The sequence below is a fragment of the Paroedura picta genome, chromosome 16 (genome assembly GCF_049243985.1).
Source record: "Paroedura picta isolate Pp20150507F chromosome 16, Ppicta_v3.0, whole genome shotgun sequence".
NCBI classification, from domain to species: domain Eukaryota; kingdom Metazoa; phylum Chordata; class Lepidosauria; order Squamata; family Gekkonidae; genus Paroedura; species Paroedura picta.
This window is the reverse complement of record NC_135384.1, coordinates 25,166,424-25,185,855: the sequence shown is the minus strand read 5'-3', so window position 1 is coordinate 25,185,855 and position 19,432 is coordinate 25,166,424. Positions and strand designations below refer to the sequence as shown.

Genomic DNA, 19,432 nt, shown 5'->3' with positions numbered 1-19,432 from the left:
TACCCAATTTGTTCTGGCTTGGTACTTCCAAAAGTTACCCTAGGAGTCGTTTGGGGGGCCTCAACTTGTTCATTCAGCCTTGCCACTCATCTGGCAAGGCTGTCAAATTTGCTCAGGAGCAACTACCAAGAAGTCCCCCTGGAGACAGGAAAGCTGCTCGCAGGGCTTTGGCTGGACAACGGGTGGGTGGAGCAGAGATTTTAAAAAAAACGCATCTAATTAACTTTGGCTAGCGCAAAAGGGGCACTGAAACGCAAGCGGAGAAGCATCAGACCGAGGACCTGTTCTGGAGTAAACAAGCAGAAGGAAAAGAACGGAAAGGAAAGGAACCCGATGGTTTATTTCATCAGCGTCCAAAGCCCTTGAACTCCCTGGGGAGGCCGGCGGCGCATTCTTCAGGCAGCTGGCTGGGCTCAGATAGCGGCTCCCCCCTTCCTGCATTTGTTCAAACTCCACGAGGGGCTACCACCACGAGGAAACTTCCATGTAATCTTGTGAGAACGACAGCAGTGGGTGCAACCTCATTGTGCTGGGCTTCCGAAAACTGAGGCCCCTTTTCTGCGCTCCCTGGGAGGGGCTGTGCAAGGTACAGCTCCAACACTTTGCACTGGGGAGAGGGGACTCCAGCGGCAGCGGAATTACACCACACACTTCCCTGTGCTTCAGCTCTGGCTGCACGCACGTTCCCTGCTAAGGGTAAAAGCAGCTGCTTGTTTGTTATTCTATTCCCATTTTAAGGGGAATAGTTTTTAACTGTTGTTATAACCCCCCTTGAATCACAAGGAAAGGCAGAGTATAAGTTTTTAAATAAATAGGGATAGTGTAGCTGCCCATGGGTCAACATTAAGAAGAGCTGGTGTTTTACACCCCGCTTTTCACTACCGGAAGGAGCCCCAAAGCAGGTTATGAACACCTTTCCTTTCCTCTCCCCAAAACAGACACCCTGGCTGAGAAAGCTCTAACAGAACTGCTCTATGAGAACAGCCCTAGGAGAACTGTGATTAGCTAGCCCAAGACCACCCAGATGACTGACTTCAAATTCTAGAGGCATAGAAAGCAAAGCCTTTTTGCAGTATGGGGCTACGATGCAGGGTCATATACGGCAAAGCAGTTCTATAGGTGAACCCCGATTCAGATTTAGATTTCGTTGGTCTTAGAGGTGTCAAACTTTGGTCCATTGCTTCAGACCAACATGGCCCCCCACCGGAACCTATCTCAGATAAATGGCTTGAGAACCAGATAACTGCTCTTAAGGACATGAAGCAGGGTTCTTGAGCATCTGATAAACACACTTGTAGTCATGGTTTGTAACTAAAGATTCCAGTTGACCCAGAAGTGTGTGGGGGGGGGGGGGAATGTTCCATCATTTCAATATTTGCAAATGGGCCATGGAAACTTTTTATAGCATGGCGCATACCCTTCAGTTTCAACAGCATTCCTCCCACCCACCCAAACACAGACAAGCACAATAAATAAATCATAAAATGCAGTAAAATGACTAAAGCGTTAACCGTCCAATCCTATGCAGAGTTTGTGATGCGGGACTGCATCGTTGAAAAACCGTCCTGCCGATTTTCACCCGGACAAAGCCCAGCTGTCAACTGCTGTGGAAGTGGCCTTCCGTACCGTCACGGGGTCCTCCAGCGGATTTTCAATTTCAGCCTGACGCAAGAAGACATTCCCGCGACACACCCTCCACAGCATGCGCTCAAACGTGGGGATCCGCTCCCGGTTGATCACGCCGGCCACAAACCTGAACACCACAGGTGGAAGGGAAGGGAAGTGAAATGTACATGAACGATATGCACCGGAGCGCAACTAGTCTCCACGTGGCCTCAAAGGACACAGAGGCTGCAAAAGTTGCAAGATGCTGCAACGGTTACAAGAATGTGGGGAAAAATTCTCTAAAGAGAAGAGAAGGCTTTTGGTCAAACATGGACTCCAACCGAAATTCTATTTCATAGAATCATAAAGTTGGAAGGGGTCATGTGGGCCATCTAATCCAACCCCCTGCTCAATGCAGGATCAGCCAAAAGGCTGAAGATTCCCTATCAAATACTTCATTGCCCCACTCAGCCTCCTCTTCTCCAGGCTGAACCTTCCCATGTACCTCAGCCTTTCCTCACAGGGCTTGGTCCCCTGGCCCCAGATCATCCCCGTCGCTCTCCCCTGCCCCCTCTCCATTTTGTCCACGTCCTTTTTGAAGTGAGGCCTCCAGGTGTGGTCTGACCAAAGCAGCGGGGCTATGAGATCTTGCGATGTTGATGTGATTCCTATGTTGATACAGCTCAAGACTGCATTTGCCTTCTTTACTGCCACATCACACTGTCTGCTCATATTTAGCTTACAGTCCACAAGGACCCCAAGAGCTCATGCTACCCTGCAGTGCATCTCCAACCCAGTATGCCTGCCTTTCATTTTTGGAACCCAGTTGCAGAACTCTGCCCCTCTCCTTATTGAATAGCATCTTGTTATCATTTGCCCACTTTCCCAGCATGCTTGGATCTTGTTGAGCTCCATCTTCTGGGGTGTTCTTGGGAGTTCACTACTCCCCCCCCAATTTGGTGAATCTCCAAATTTGATGAATGGCCTCTCCACCCACTCATCTAGATCATTCTTTCAGTATAAGGTGACCAGATTTTAACATTGGTAAAGCTGGACACCATTGACCGGGGGGGGGGGGTTCTAGATTAAAAATTTGGTCTATATGGAGCAACAAAAAAATTTCATAGACCACAAAAATAGTATTGTAATATATATATTTTTAATTTCAACATAAGTGCAATTTGCCAGGTGCCCCCAGATGTCCCTCGAAAAGCGGGACAATCTGGTCACCTTATTCCAGTACTAAGCCGCATCTGTTACTATCATGCTATGCCCACAGTAAGGTTCAGTTTGAACAACAAACCGTGGTTAACTGCGATGCGTTTAGCCAACAAACCACGGTTAACTGACAAGACCACAATTGGCAGCAAAACCACTACGGAATGCATTTGCTGCATTGTAACAAAAAATGGAGCCACTTTTTGTCAGCATCTCTGGATTACAAAGAAGGCTGGCCATCTCCTTAACGTGAAAGCGCCACCCATCCGTTGCCGGCTGCTCAAGGGTGAGATCCTACGAAGCGCTCCAGAGACCGTAGGAACCCGCAGGGGTACTCACCCCAGCCGCAGCGGCGCTCCTCTGCCCACCTCGCTCGGCTCCAGCAGCGACGAGGACTCCTCCAACAGCTCAGGATCCGCCATCTGCTGATGATGATGCAATTCAGCCTGAATTCACAAATCAATTAATATCTAATGAAACTAGTTAGTGGCATGCAGGGAGATGAGGAACCAGGAGATGGATGAAGAGAAGCAAAGAAAGAGCAGAGGAGGAGAAGGGGGGGGGTGAGAGAGAGAGACAGCTCAAGGAGAAAGCAAAGAAGCAGCTAGCAAGACATCGCACCCGAACCCCCTCCCCTCCCCCAAAAAGAGAGAAGCGGGGATGCTTATGAATGAAACACACAAGCTAGGTAAAAACTGCCTGGACTGCAAGTTAAGCTCCAAGGAGCACAGTGAAGAAGAAAAAACACAATTTTGTCCCCATTCAAGCCTTTCTTGGCCTTCTTTAAATACCACTATATAATTTGGAAGTCTCCCAAAGTTCTCAGATCAGAGAATGAGTCGAGGAAGGCCTCAGAACCTGATCCAAGGAGGGACAGAAGTTACGGGATCAGGGAACCAGCTGACAATGTTTATATTATGCCCTTCCAATGGACTCGAGGGGACCTTATATTAGGAGCTAAGCATGTATTATTTTATTATTAAGTACGTTTTATCCTGCCCTTTCTCCAAGCCCTGTGAGGAAAGGCTGGGGAACTTGGGAACGTCCAGCCTGGAGAAGAGGAGGTTGAGAGGGGAATGGATTGCTGTCTTTTAGTATTTGAAGGGCTGTCAATTTGGAGGAGGTTCCTGTTGAGAGCAGAGAAAAGGACCCCCAGTTATAGGTTTAAACTACCTGTAGAATGGTATGAGATAGATGCCAGGAAAATATACTTTTACAGTCAGAGAAGTTCAACAGTGGAATAGACTCTCCTTAATGCCACTAAAGATCTGTATATTGCTTTGTATATTGAACAGGCTGCCTAAGGAGGTGGATACAGTCGCAGCCGTGGATGCTTGAGGCCGATTCTGCACTGAGCAGGGTGGGGTTGGACTAGATGGCCTTTAGGGACCCTCCCAACTCTATGCTTCTACGACTCTTGGGAACTTAACTTGCCCTGGTGCTAACGAACAGCTTCAGGAAAGATGTTGATGCTGCAACCCCCAGGGCAGCATTAACATGGCAGGACAGTCACAATCATTCCCACCACACCAACCCAATAACAGAAAAGGGAGACAGGAGGGACCAAGCAGCAGACGACAGCGAGAAGCAGCATATTCCATCTTCCAACGTGTGCCTGTGCCTTCTGCCAGCTGCGCCCGCTCCCCCATCTGAACCCGAAGGTGAGCCACGTCGGCAGGACACGGGCCTGGCGAGAAGAGGCACACGGACTTGCCGGTCGGAGCACAAAGGGGCTCCCAAGGTTGGTATTGCAAGCGGCATTTGGTAAACCTCTGGCCACCGGGTGTAGGCTGATCCTCCCCCCTGATATTCCTTCTTGGCTCTGCACTTATTGCGCCCTTCAGCGTTTAAAATCGGAACGCTATGCTCGAGCAGAACTTTCTCCCCACCAGATTTCTGCATTCCCTTTAGGGTTGCCCATTCCAGGTTGGGAAATTCATGGAGATCTGGGGTGGAGCTGGGTGAGAGTTTAGGGGGGGAGTTCAGCAAGAATGTAACATAGAGCAGGGGGGGTCAAACTATGGCTCTCCAGATGTCCATGGACTGCAATTCCCATGATCCCCTGCTAGCATTAGTCCACGGACATCTGGAGAGCCGCAGTTTGGCTGCCCCTGCCGTAGTTATCTGTATGGTTTCTGTTCTGTTTTATGTGAATCGCCCTGAGCCTTCGGGGAGGGTGGTATACAAATATATAATAAATAAAACAGAGGCTGCCGTACAAAGCTTCTGCCATCTCCTGGAAGAACTGATCTCTGTAGTGTGGAGATCAGCTGCAATTCTAACTCCCTTCAAGCCACAAAGAGCTCTCCCCTTGACAGAAGATGCAATTTTATCCCCATGACTGCCAGACTTTGCAACACAGAGAAGTACTTCCTACACAGGTCACTTGGGCACAGGCAAATTTTCCATGGTGTGAAGCACCTCCAATTGTTGCACTGACAGCTCCTCCCTTCTTAGACAACCCATCCATCCCTTTTAACCTTCAACCCTTCCATTCCATGCAGGAGAACTCGCTCAGTCCCATCCCCGCCTGCCAAGCTGTGACCTCACCACAGAATGCAACACAGGAAGCATTTACCACAACACAGAACTGTCCCAAAGAACACACACGGGGAGGGGAAAAACCGAGGTTTGGGGTTTTTTTAAAAAAAAGAAGGATCTTGAATTGCACGTGCCAGCATAAACAAGCCAAATGGTAAGGAGGCTTCTTTCAGACAATGTAAGGTATTTCTGTGCCTGCCAGGTCTACCACCAGCTGCTTGAGTTTGGTGGCAGGGGGGAGAGTGGCAGCAGAAGGCCATGCTTCAGAAACCTGGGCAGTTGACACTGGAAAGCAGCATTACCCATCTCAATTTCTACCCATCCGAGAGAGCCCCGTCTCTTTCTTCTACGGGCAAAAGTATTAATTTGAACAAAAAGGAACAAGCATGCTAGCTTGTTTACCCAAGACAGCTAAGCAGAACCTCCATGTTCAAAGGCAGAAAGCTGCCATCAGCTGCTAAGAAAGGTGGGCTGTTGTTTATTGTGCCTGTTGGCTTTTTGCAAGGATCTGTCAGGAGACAGAGGGAGACAGGATGCGGGACTAGAGAGTTCTGATGATCGGATGCAGCGGGGCTTCCCTCCTGTAGAAGCAGGCAACATACTCGCAGGGGTAGTCAAACTGCAGCCCTCCAGATGTCCATGGCCTACAGTTCCCACGAGCCCCTGCCAGCAAACGCTGGCAGGGGCTCCTGGGAATTGTAGTCCACGGACATCTGGAGGGCCACAGTTTGACTACCCCTGCTCTAAGGTATCTTGAATGGATAAGGGCACTGGGCAGACAAGGCAAGGTCCTTCTGATTTAAAACCAAGGCAACCCGATTTAGCCCTGAAGCAAAAGGGAAAGGAAATAAAACCCAACAGATTCACTTTCCGGTTTCCAACACCCGCAGCAAAGGCCACCAAGAGGAGGAAGAGAGAAAACAGATGAGGCGTGTAGAACTAAAGAGGGCAGATGGATGGCGGGAAAAGAAAGAAAAATCAGAGGAGGAGAGATGGGGACTGCATGCCATTAACCATTACTTTTCCAGTCTTCATCCCGTCTAGTCTGGGGCACAGGGGTAAGAGATCCAGAGATATTTCTCCAGCTCTTACTGGTCTTCGCAAAGTAAAGACAGGAAGACTGAGAAAAGGATCAGCAGTTAACAGAATCAACACTGTGGCTTTTTTAAAATTTCCAGTGGCACAAAGCGGCTGCGTTGGCAAGAGATGAGCCCTGGCAGTCACAGCGGGGCTCAATCTCCCCCTCCTGCACCCCCCCACCCCACCCCACAACTACATGCACAGCCGACAGATCAGGGACCCGCCTTTCAAAGCATGTCCCGCTATACAATTGCACAGGGGCTGCCAATGATCGACAAGGTTTTCAAGTGTTGAATGCAATTTGCAAGACTTTCGGTGGCTTTTAAAAAAAACGAGCAGCTGAGCCGTACGGGTGCAAACGGACCCTGCGTTAAGAGCATTTCTTCATTTAGGTGATTATGTCTACTCTGCAAACAGGATCACCCAAAGGAAGAAATGTTCTTGTCTTTCTTGTGACTCTGAATATCCTGAAGGATTCCCTGAAAATCTGCCGAGTGAAAACTGTTCACACGGAACTGCGGAATCTAAACAGCGGTTCGAAATCGTGAGGGCTTTTAGAGAACACCAATAGGCATTTGATCCATTCACTAAGTGCTGCTACCCCCAGCTTTAGTGGAAAACCATCCTTGCTGAAGAGTAGACAGAATAGTTAGTCTATAGCAGTGGAAAAGAGCAAGTGTCCAGGAGCACCTTACAGACAAACAAAATCTGTGGCACGGGAGGAGTTTTCGGGAGCTTTCCAAATAAGTAGGCAGTGACTCACGAGAGCTCACACCCTGTTTCTGAGGAACAAGTTGAGAAATCTCTACCAATGTCTGCCCTAGCCACTCAGGACCGTCAATGAAAATAAGCTACAACCGTAGTCAGTAAGAACTATCAAGTTTATAAAGACCCCCGGGATTTTATTCCTGGGAGAGCTTAGCTTCCATAACTTCCGCCGTCGCTTCCGCAAATTTTGTTCGTGTTTAAGCGAATAAAATGGTAACGCTGTTTTTCACCTTGACCATTTAAAAAGCACAGGCAGAAAGCCCATCCATATTAAAATGGTGTATCCATGTGCACGGGCATTTGCTCAAGGACAACCAATTTTAATTTCACCTGCGGTTTGTCAGAGTCTGGCCTAAGTTCTGGGTAAACTGTGAGACAGTGTTTTTGAGTCACAGTTGCCATCAACTGGCTCTTGGGAAATGCTCAAAGGGGAAATACTCAGATAGTACAACAGACAATGCCTGCAAAACCTAATGCGTGGACCGCAGCTGTTAACTGCAGCTCAAAATTAACATAACCATAAACAGGGAATTGATTCTGCAGACTCTGCTTTACGCTCCTTGGTCAGACTGACAGGTGAGATTTGATATTTTCTCACCCAGCCGCATCTTGTCAAAGAAGAGAGAACCTGGGCAAGTACAACCTGGACGCTACATTTTGTTTTCCCAAATCTCCTTTATTTCAAAAAGAAGACTGGAAGACTGTTTTGCTATGAGGCAGGGCAGCCCCTGCTCCGTTTGCAAACCAGGTTCCAACGGTCTACAACTGCACAAGCAACGCAGTCAAGATGCTGCCAGATCTAACCTTCTGCAGAAAACAGGATTCAAAAATGCTAATGCATGCCTTTCTCCCCCCCCCCCTCATGTGACATGGCTAGTTCACAGGAAAGAGACTTTGGAAAAATCAGCTGAGCCACGTGACCCTGGCTCACAACAAACTGAACAGGAGCTGTGTTCGGAACTGAGCAAACGGGCTCGCAATTGAGTAAGACTGCCTCTACAAAGCGACTCACTCCAGGCAGGAGCAAAGGGACGAGCTCTTTGCTGCATCTCAGTAAAACGGCTGTGGCGGAATTCTCACTTGCCGCTGCCCAACCTAGAAGGTGTCAGAAGCGGGAAGGGACTGCAGGAGTGAGGCCCTCAACCCTGGCTTGCCCAGGCCCAATGGGCACTGGATTCTTCCGTTCCAGTTTGCAGGTCCTTTGGAATTGTTTAAGATCCCAGACAACCCTGGTCTCTTCAGGCAGCGCATTCCACCCGGCTGGGGTCAGGGCGGAATAAAGTCCTAACCCTGGTTGAGGCCAGTTTTATCTCTTTGGGGCCAGGCACCCTTAGCAGATCTTGACTGCCTGATCTTAATGCTATTTGGGGGGTATAGGAGAAGAGGCAGTCACAAAGATACAGGGGTTCTTTGTAAAGGTAAAGGTATCCCCTGTGCAAGCACCGGGTCATGTCTGACCCTTGGGGTGACGCCCTCCAGCGTTTTCATGGCAGACTCAATACGGGGTGGTTTGCCAGTGCCTTCCCCAGTCATTACTGTTTACCCCCCAGCAAGCTGGGTACTCATTTTACCGACCTCGGAAGGATGGAAGGCTGAGTCAACCTTGAGCCGGCTGCTGGGATCGAACTCCCAGCCCCATGGTCAGAGCTTTCAGACTGCATGTCTGCTGCCTTACCACCCTGCGCCACAAGAGGCTCTTTCTTTGTACGTGAGAGTTAAAACCATGACCCTGATTCGGCCTTGGCCATTCACCCTTTTCAACCATGGAAAGTCTCTAGTTGAAAACAAGGCTGTTTACCATGTCATGTAAAGATGGCCTGTTCTTAACCCTTGGCAGAATGGTGCTGCTAGCCAAACTGCCTAAACGGCATGAAGTCCACCCCAAGTCCACAGGTAAAAATCACCTGTCTGTCCTGGCAAACAGGAACGAGGACCCAGGTTGCTCCAGCAGAATACTTTGCTGACCACTTGGCACAGAAGGTACGAGAACTCTTCTTGGCCAAGGCATCATGGCACGTGTTCGCGAGGTTGCAAACGTAGAAAAGGAGCTACGATCAGCTGTACAATAAAGTTCTGTCAATGAATCCAATGTCTTAAATTCTTTCAGAAGTCAGCACAATATAAGCCTGGCCTAGCCAAAACGAGGTCCGGCGTTCATTCTCGCTTTCACAAACAATGGTTTTCCACAGCAGCTTAGCTCCTCAGTCCCTGTAATATATGTCAAGTTCATAAGCCTCTTCTAGGTTTATATCTAGGTTTATATCCCTTCAAGTATCTATCTGGCTACTAGCTCAAATGTGAAACGGAGAATCCTGTAGCTTCTCTCAAATCTTTGTACCTAGAAGACTTATGAAAGAGTTTAAGGCATAGCATTTATTAAAAGAACTTTATTGTACAGCTGACTGCCGCTCCTTTTCTTCGTTTGCATCATTGCAGGATCGACGTGTTCACAAGGTGGCAGCTAAGCTGCATAATAAAGAGCAGGGCCTTAAGAGAGAGAACTGTATTGGGGACAATTAAGAAACCTGGAAGGAGGGGAAACTGCAGGCAGGCTGCTGGTTGCCTATCCACTATCTTATCACGATGCACTTTGCACAGAGATTAAATGCCCTATTACCTTTTCAGATACAGCCTTTTGTAAATGCAGGAGAATGAGCTAACAGCCGTCAACCAGCTGTTGACCATGGCTGAGTTCCCTCGGAGCAAGGCAAGTAAAATTCTCCGCCGAGAATGACAAATTTTACTTATCTCATTTTGCTAGTTAACGGAAGAGCCCCATAAGATATCGTATCTCCATCCCAAGGACTGCAAAATCCGCTCCTGAGATTTCTACAGGGATCTTTGTAGCTAGGCTATTTAAAATACATTCAAAAACTGGGGCACTGCACACAATGCCCCCCTTCACACTTAAGTGTCAGCTGCAGAATCTACGGTACCCAATTTACTGGTGCGGGCCCAGAAAAACCAACCCAGGGAGAAGCTTGCAAACTGGCATTCAACACATGAAGACAAAGCACCAAAATCAAAAAATTGATCGTCTTCCCACCATCACCCAGATAGCGAACAGAGAGAGAAGGCCAGCAACATAAGTAACTCCGTTTTGTATGGGCGATTGACTTAGATGGACACAACGCTGCATCCTTCAGCAGAGCTTAAGCCATCTAAGGTAGTCAGAAGACATCTTGACCTGTTGCACAAAACTGGCTAATCCAAACAGTAGAGTTTTAGCTTTAAGGACTTAAGACTTTTAATTTAATTATAAACCTCCCTAAGGAGCCCTCAAAACAGAGGTTTCTGCAACGGATTGGACTAGCTTTGCTTAAGGCAAACAAGGAAGACAGCTTTTAAGGATACATCCCAAGCACTTGCTGACCCAGCATCCCTTGTTTTCACCATATCTGCATTTTCTGAAAGCCTAAGAGGGCTATGATAATCCCAGGCATCTGGTTGCCCAGGAGCCTAAAAATCTCTGGAGAATATACCCTGTGATATCAGGTCCGAGAACACACAAGACCACCAAGACTGCCATCTGGATGTAAGTGCAGTTACTGTAGCCCCCTTTTTTCTCTTTTTTATCTGTCAGGAGACAGAGGGAAACATTATGCTTCTGTACATGTGTCTGATCTCTCTGCCCCAACTTGTTTTGACAAGACGGGGGATATTCCAAGCATTTGATCTTTCAAATGCCAGAAAATTTAACAGTAAGTCCTAGGAATCTGGAACAGGAATAGTGGTTTCTTTTTTTCCCCAGATGTACTTTCCAGAATGCTTAATACACTCTGTATTCAAAGTCCTTTGACCGAGCCAACATTTATGCATTATTCAGAGGTGAATAAGTCATTCTGACAGCCGTTAGGAGAACCTCTTGACCAGAAGGAATTCATGCTTATTAAAAACTACCAAGGATTGCTGCTAATGCAAGCCACGTGTGTCTGCATGAATGATGTGAAACCTCTTTGGGCAGCTCTCTCAACACCAACGAGGTACTGCTGCCCAAGAGTGCAACTTAAACAAGCTTTCTTGAGAAGGAAAGTGGTGGATTGTGATGGGCTTCCCCAGCGTGGAAGAAGGGGGGGAAAAAAACTGATATTCTGACCTCATCAAAAAACTGTTGGGTTTTGCGCAGGATGAATTTTAGCTCAGTCAGCTCCAGGAAGTTCCTTTTCAGGGCTTCCTGGTTGGTGTTGATTTCTTTGAGTTCGTTTTCAATTTTCTCAAAGTTTGCCTGGGAGGGGGGGAAAGGAGAAGAAATAAAGTCAGCCGAATGATTCGCTGTCAACATGCCACAAATGTCGTCCTCTTTCACAGTTCTTTGCTGCAAAAGCTGATATTACTAGGCAGGTATTTTATTTTCCACAGCAGGCTTTGCCCATTGGTCCAAAAAAAAAGAAAAAAAGGGCAAAGTAATTTCCAGACTGTGAGCTCAATGTAATCCAAAAATAAACAGGACTCTTGGGGCACTTTAAAGACAAACACGGTGCTATTACAGCACAAACCTTTGGGGACTAGAGTCCAGGCTTGACGAAGCGTATGCTGGAATAGAAAGTTGTTCCGGCCTGTAGCAGGCTTGCATGGCTTCCCCTCTGACATGCCTAAAGTCTGCCTCTTCTGGTCAACTCTAAGTCTACAAACATAGGCAGGTAAACGTAAAGGTATCCCCTGTGCAAGCACCGAGTCATGTCTGACCCTTGGGGTGACGCCCTCTAGCGTTTTCATGGCAGACTCAATACGGGGTGGTTTGCCAGTGCCTTCCCCAGTCATTACCGTTTACCCCCCAGCAAGCTGGTACTCATTTTACCGACCTCGGAAGGATGGAAGGCTGAGTCAACCTGGAGCCGGCTGCTGGGATCGAACTCCCAACCTCATGGGCAGACAGCTTCAGACAGCATGTCACTGCCTTACCACTCTGCGCCACAAGAGGCTCATACAAACATACAAACATAGGCAAGCCTCTGGTAATTCAAACGTCCCTCCCACACATATACCCAACGGGCTAATGCAACTTTTTTTCTTTTTTAAAACAAAATTGGAAATGTCCAGGTGGTTTGACCAGTACCCTTTCTCAGTTTCTCTCTCTAAATTACTGCTCAGCAGCCATTTCTTCCTGGTCTAATTTTACTAATTTTCATGTTTCCTTTTAAAAGGATAAGCCATCGTTTCCACTTAAAATTTCTAATAGGGCCAAGGAGGAGGAGCTGGTCTCATGGCTTAAGTACTACTCAGCGCTTAACACCCAATCAGGGCGGCTGTCCCAACCCCGAGTGCCTCCTTCTCCTTCTCCAACCGGCTTGCCTGTCTGTCCAGTGGCTGGCCAATCACCTTCCATCCCCCACCCCTGACCACCCCCTCCCTCCTTCCACTTCCCTCTGAGGCTTGGAGGCTGCAGATCCCTGCTGCATGAGAGCTGCCCCTGCCAGTGAGTTCCCTGCCCGGGGGCCTCCAGCCTGCAGCCTTTCCAGGTCCTGAGGGGGAGGGAGAGGCCATCCGCAGAGTTCTTCCACCCCATCCCCAATTTAGCACCTGTTGTATTACTGAATGGAACAGGCTTTGTCCCTAGTGACAATATAAGTGACCTGTTATGCAAAATGTTTTTACCTCCAGATCAATCATGTCTCTGGGAAACGGCACCTCCGGATTCTCACCAGTGTCCGCAATGGGGAGGTTGGCTTTTTTAATCTCCTTTTCGACAAACCCTGAAAGGGCGGGCAGGGAGAGAAACAAGCAGGAAATTGTGATGTCGTAAAGGGCCAGGGACCCAAATTGTAGTCCATGGACATCTGGAGGACCACAGGTTGACTACCCCTGACTTAGGGGACCCTCCACCTTCAAAGGTACTAATCCTTTGAATCCCAGAGCCAGGAGGCTGCCCTGCCCTGTGGTTGGCCCTCCAGAGGAACTAGTTAGCAACTGTATGAGACAGGATATTGGGCAAGATGGGCTATTAGTCTGATCCAACCAGTTCTTATGTTCTAATGAAGGCCTCCGCCTCTACACTCTGTTGTTGGCCTTCCAGAGGAACAGGTTGGCCACTGTGCGAGGCAGGATGCTGGACTAGATGGACCGCTGATCTGATCCAACAGGGCTCTTCTTAGGTTATGCTCTTACGAGGCTGCTTTGCAAAGCCTGAAGGCCAGAGCAGGATATGATGAGGCTGACAGGCAAGTGGTCAAGTGGCCAGCCACCACCACGAGCCCCGTGGTTCACAAGCAGGTGGGGAAACTTCTTTAAGAATACCACATCCCCACCCACCAATCCCAGCAGGGCCTTCCCAAACGCAGGACCCAGAGCAGACACCCCAGTGGGAAATTGCCTTGCTTTGCTGTCATGTTGCATTTTGCATTCGATTTCTCAGGGTTTGGTCCCAGCTCAAAAATCCACAGCAAAACGCGACACGATAGCCACAAGAGCGAGGCGAGAATTGGCACGATCGATAATCATCCCACGCACAAACATCCTTTTGCAAAACGAAGCACGGACGTACTGAGCTTCCTGTCCATTTCTTCACACCTCCGGACTTCGTTCACAAACTTGCGCTGGAAGACGTTCACGTCAGGGTTTAGCTGTGGATTGAAACGCACACAATGCCCATCGCATTTAGGTCTGTATAAACAGCAGTTAAGACATGCAAACTGTCCACTCCGGAGACCCTCCCCTTGGCTGAGCTGCCATTTGGTTCAAGGTTTTGGTGTTAACCTTTAAGGCCATTTGCAATCCCACATACCTGAGGGACCACCGATCTCACTATGCCCCCCAGAGGGCCTTGCACTCTCAGTGGGTGCAAATCTGCTGGTGGTCCCCAGCCCACGAGAAATATGCCTGGCCTCAATCAGGGCCTGGGTCTTTTCAGTCCTGGCCCCTACCTGGTGGAATGAGCTCCCGGAAGAGCTAAGGACCCTGATAGAGTTTTCACAGTTGCACAGGGCCTACAAGATAGAGGTCTCCCACCAGGCATTTGGTTGAGGACGAGTGACAACAAGATATGGGGCCCCTCCTCAGATTGGCCAGGATATTAAGCTTTCTCCCCGTACTTAGAGTTTAATCCCAAGGTGCTGGATGGGGGAGATTATGGAACAGATAGGGGGGGAGATGAGGTTCAGCGTAGTCACAGAAGGAAGAATGAGTTTTAAAGTGGGGGCTGTTTATATTTTTTCACAATGGGGTTTTATTGTTGTAACTCGCTGGAAACCAGCATGCTGGGAGCAGTGGGTAAGAAATCTAACAAATAAATAAAGACAAATACATACATCCCGAAACTGGACTTTTCCGAGTTCTCCCAACTCGCTGACGCAGCAGTACGCCGCTTCGGACTGAAGGAAAAGCTGTGCAAGGGTCATTTCTTCGCTCCGGAAGAGCTCCCCCATGATGAAAGGCGGGCCACTCCAACCAGGGCCACAATCTTCTTAAGCCTTTAAGTACAAAGGTAGAATTCCTCAGAAACACATCCATTCACACATCTGCATGATGAAGCTGCCTTATTCTGAACCAGGCAGCTGGTCCACCAAGGTCAGTTCTGTCAACCACACAAGCATTCCTTTGTTCCCAAGTTTCCCCTAGTCCCAGCAGCCATTTCCAACCCTGGGAAAATATGTTCTCAGGTCCTGCTAGGATTGCCAACCTCCTAGTGGTGCCCGGAGCTCTCCCAAAGTTACAAGGGATCTCCAAATCACGCACATCAATTCCCCCGAAGAGAACTGCTGTCTTGCATGGTGGGCCTTACGACAGCTGAGATGAATGCTTCCTTCTTTTGTTCAGGCAAAGTACTGCACACGCAAAAATAAAGCTAGCTTCTTATTTCACAAGCATTTCATTTGACAAGTGATACCGTGCACATTGTGAACATGTGACTTCCAGGGGCAGGGTAGGGAGGCGTGGCCAGCTGGCATCACTTTTGGGGTTACTCAAAGCCTGAAGAACATTTCAGGGGTTACTACATGGTCAAAAGATTGGAAAAGACTGGTCTACTCAGACTGTCAGCAACTCTCCAAGATATCCGGTTGGCATCCTTCACATCAGCAACTTGATCCATACTGGAGATTCCAGGGATTGAACCCAGGAGCTTCTGCATACCAAGCAGATGTTCTGCCACTGAGTCATGGCACCTCACTGATTTTGAGGCTGTCTTATACTTTATTAGACCGCTGGTCCATCAAAGACTGACAACGGCTCCCCAGGGTAACATCACCTGCAGCCTCATCCTTTTAACTGGAAGATGACAAGGAGTAAACTTGGGGTGTTCTACATGCCAAGCAGGTGTTCTACCTTTGAGCCACAGCCTTTCTATGCTCCTCTCTCCACCTTTTTCCCCAGGGAGAATATTTGCCACAGTGACCTCCTCAATAAAGCTTCAAGAGTTCAAGCCACTCACAACGATTAAGAGTCAGGGCTAGCATCCAGCAGCCTCTGTTCAGGGATAACACCTTGATTTAAAGGCAGCTTCAAGCTTGCAAGCATTTCCCATTCTTCCTGACTCGGACTGCAGCAAAATTACAAAAAAAAAAAAGATTTTAAATGGCCCCATTGATTCCCACATGATGCTAACTGCTGCCTTTAGGTAACTTCTGGGAAAAGGCCCATTTCAGAAGCCAAACTGATGAGCCACACACCACTTAAGGCTCCCCATGCCGCCTATCAGCAATTACAGGAACAATACCGCTTCTGAAAAGCTTGTCGCAATCCGGGGCCCTTATGCTTCAAGAGCATCACATGACGCCCAGCTGCCCTTGCAGGCTGGTGCCCTAGAAAAAGAAGCAGGGGCCTATCAACTGACCGCCACGGCAAGGAAAGGTTTGACCGTAACCCGGGACAGCAGCAGACTTATCTGGAGATTTAGAGCTCCGCTATGAGGAAACCATTTGCACACCAGAATGTACAGATTGCGCGGTGACAATAGAGTCTAGGTGGTTTGTTCAGCTGTCATTAATCCACTAGCTGGAAGCTTGCAGTTGCAAGATATTCTGCACTGGGAAAAACACGAAGAGGGCTTGCACTCGAAAGTTCACGCCTTGAATCAATCTTTGTTGGTCTTAAAGGTGCTACTGGGCTCCGATTTTATTGTGCTACTTCAGACCAACACGGCTACTCATTTGAATCTATCCTAATGGAAGAACACTGTGTTCTGTGTTTTCTCCGTGTCACAGAAAGCAATGTGTTTTCTCAAGCACTGCTTTCTGTGGCATGGATATTCACTACCTTCCTGCTGGCACATCTCAGGCATCAATGAATGTTTTTTTCTCACTCAGGACCCACCTTTGAGAAAGTTTGCTTTACACTTAAGAGCATAAAAGGGCAGCTCCCTCAGAGTCAGGCAGGATAACCATCCAATGCTAGAATCAAATGAAAACAACGCACCACGGCGAACAGCTCAGTGTCCAAAGCGCATTAAAATAATGTGCCGCTGACAGATGGGAGTGAGAATGTGATCAGACTCATACGCAGCATCTTTCTCACCCCACCACAGCGCATGCGGACATTGAGACCAGAAGCTGGGCACAAAAGCTGAACAGAAAAATCAAAGCTGCCATCTTAGCTCTTGGTAACGGAAGAGGTGCAGGGATTTCAAGGGCACTCGAACAGCATCACCACTATTGGACTTTAAGCTTTGTTAAGCCCAAATATCCAGTGTGCTGTTAATGTACAAAGCCAGGGGAGGCCTCAACCTCCACACACTATATTACACAGAACGCTTTTAAGGCCACTCAACTGAAACAACGAAGGTGCTTTATCAAATGGAAGGAGAGAAATGCCTGGCCCTAGCAAGGCTGACAGAATTCCACGGCCATGTTGTAGAATTCTTTTTCGCTTCAAAAAATAATAATGGAAAAACAGCATCTTTCCCCTCCAAAACCTACCGAGTGGAGGGGGGAGATAAGAGAGAACCTCCTCTGATTCCACCAAAATAGTCTCTTCCTATCATTTCAATTCTGCTGCAAAGGGAGGAGTCATTACCATCTTCGCCATCCTAAGGCCACAAAATTATCACCTGCCCTCTAAACACAACATACAGTATGGCATACATGTACATTTTAATGAATGACAGTCTTGCAGCTCCAGAAATACATCTGTTGTGGCACAAAGCTTCATGAGCCGGAGGCCACAAGGATTAATTCCCGTGGTGCTGCAAGACCCTTAGGTGTGCACCACATTATGCCACAGGTCAAAAGCGACAACAATTCAACTTTATAATGCCTTTAAGATTCACATTCATTTAGGTAACAGCAGACTGCTTTTTTGCAACTGGACTTTCAGCCAGCTTGGTGTCGTGGGTTAAGAGCAGTGGCCTCTAATCTGGAGCACCAGGTTTGATTCCTCGTTCCTCCACATGCAGCCAGCTGGGTGACCTTGTGTGAGTCACACTTCTCTGAGAGCCCCTTCTGACCAAGCAGTTCTCTCAATGCTCTCTCAAACCCACCTAACCACACAGGGGGCCTGTTGTGGGGAGAGGGAGAGAAAGGCACTTGTACGACCTTCGGGTCGTAAGAAGCAGGGTTCAAAAAACCAGCTCTTCTTCTCCAATATCTCTTAAACAGCAAGAGTCTCTTGCCTTGAACTGTCACCACAAATTCACCTCCTCCTCTTCCAACAGGGATACTGTGAATGTGCCATACCTGGCTTGACTCCAGTGCCCCCTACAACAGCACCCTCTAAAAGACACCCCAGAAACAAACAAGCCCCAATACAAAGAAGCCCCTCCTTCTTCCTTCCATCTCAGAGAAAACACACCTATGTTTAAAGTGATAACGTTCCCTGTACTGCACCACAAGTCGCAAATGACTGTCAGCCACCCTGAGCCTCATGGGATATAAATGTAATAAAATATAATAAAATAAGCCAACGGTCCACCTGCCTGCCTCCCATGCCCATTCCACAGCAGCCTCCTCCCCACCTATATATAAAATATAAATAAATGCACTTGTTCAATAGCACCCACCACACAAACCTACCTCTCCCCACCCCTATGGACGGATGTCCAAGCCATGGCTCTCCAGAGGCCCATGGACTACAATTCCCATGAGCCCCTGCCAACTGGTCATGCTGGCACAGCCTCATGGTCATTGTAGTCCCTGGGCCTCTGGAGAGCCACTGTTCGCCCTCATCCTTATTTTATCCAAAAGAAACGTACAATTGTTTAAAGCGCCTGGCTTTTCCCTAGTGACCTCCAACCTCACGCACACATCCCCCTTGGGAAGAGGGGGGGTCCCCACACGCCCCCTCCCACAAGGCCTTGCGAGGCTTCTCCCCTCTTGGGAAGACACAGACCTTGCCCGCACCTCCGACAGCGCCTCTTGCCCGAGAAAACCGTCCCCGCGTCGGCTTCCGTTGCTGACGTCACCGCCGAGATTTGCGGAGAAGGCCCTCTTCCGCCAGACCGGGCGGGTTGCCTAGCAACAAGCGTCGCGTCAGCGGTCAGCGGCGCCGCGGCTCTTGCGGGCCGAGGGAAGGGAGGGGAGGAATGGGACTGCGCAGGCGTAGTGGCTCCTCGTGTGGGTTGGTCGGCGTCACTGGGCGCGAGAGATGACGTATTTGGGGGCGGGGTTGCTGGCTGGGCTCCTGCCCCGCCTCCTAGCTGAGGAGCGAGGACGGTTACAGGTTGCCAGCTCCCGGGCGGGGAAACCTGGAGACTTTGGGGTTGGAGCCTACAGAAGGGAGGGGCTTCAATAGGATATGAAGCAGGGGTGACCACGCTGTGGTTCTCCAGATGTCCAAGGACCACCTCTGATATAAAGCCATACAGTCCACCTTCTAAGTGGCTAAGAGGAAGTGCCTGAAGATGTGCTGCAATCCCAGGGGATCCCCAGGTCGCACCTGGAGGCTGGCATCCCTATGTCTGTTCCTCTCTTGAGCGGGGGGGGGGGGGGGATATCCTATCCCCTACTTGGATTTTGACGCTTACAACGTGGGTTGCAAATAGTTTCAATGTTTGCATTCTAGTCTCTAAAGACAGGGTTTTAGTTTACATCTTAAACATCTAGTTCAGGCTCTTCAAGACAGCCCTGGAAGAGTTAGCTGAATGGGTGCGAATTAATTTATTTTTAATTTATTTTTAAAACCTTTATCAGGTGATATGACCATCTACAGTCATGTCAACCCATTCTTCCCCACCCAAAATGGCCAAGGATGGGCCTGGAGGGGGTGGGAAGGGGAGGGCCCTGGGTGAATGTGTCCACAGCTCTGCTTCCCAACCATATTCTGCATGATTGCACCACTTCTGGGGCTTCTCGAA

At 48.7% G+C, this 19,432-nt stretch overlaps 1 protein-coding gene across 8 annotated transcripts in view; it reads right to left on the bottom strand.

Moving 5' to 3' along the window:
• ATP6V0A1 (ATPase H+ transporting V0 subunit a1) overlaps positions 1 to 18,662 on the bottom strand; it is a 53,139-nt gene extending 34,477 nt beyond the window's left edge. For 4 of the 8 annotated variants that reach the window (XM_077315277.1, XM_077315279.1, XM_077315281.1 and 1 more), the window contains exons 1-7: positions 18,469 to 18,662; positions 14,457 to 14,618; positions 13,694 to 13,772; positions 12,808 to 12,905; positions 11,309 to 11,437; positions 3,163 to 3,269; positions 1,627 to 1,753 (exon numbers count right to left, since the gene is read on the bottom strand). In XM_077315277.1, the coding sequence (XP_077171392.1) occupies positions 1,627 to 1,753; positions 3,163 to 3,269; positions 11,309 to 11,437; positions 12,808 to 12,905; positions 13,694 to 13,772; positions 14,457 to 14,573 (657 nt within the window). In that variant the 5' untranslated portion in view covers positions 14,574 to 14,618; positions 18,469 to 18,662. The remainder of the gene's footprint in view (positions 1 to 1,626; positions 1,754 to 3,162; positions 3,270 to 11,308; positions 11,438 to 12,807; positions 12,906 to 13,693; positions 13,773 to 14,456; positions 14,619 to 18,468) is intronic. The other 4 variants (XM_077315280.1, XM_077315284.1, XM_077315285.1 and 1 more) reach the window with 2 other exon arrangements.
• Positions 18,663 to 19,432: the final 770 nt, after the last annotated feature.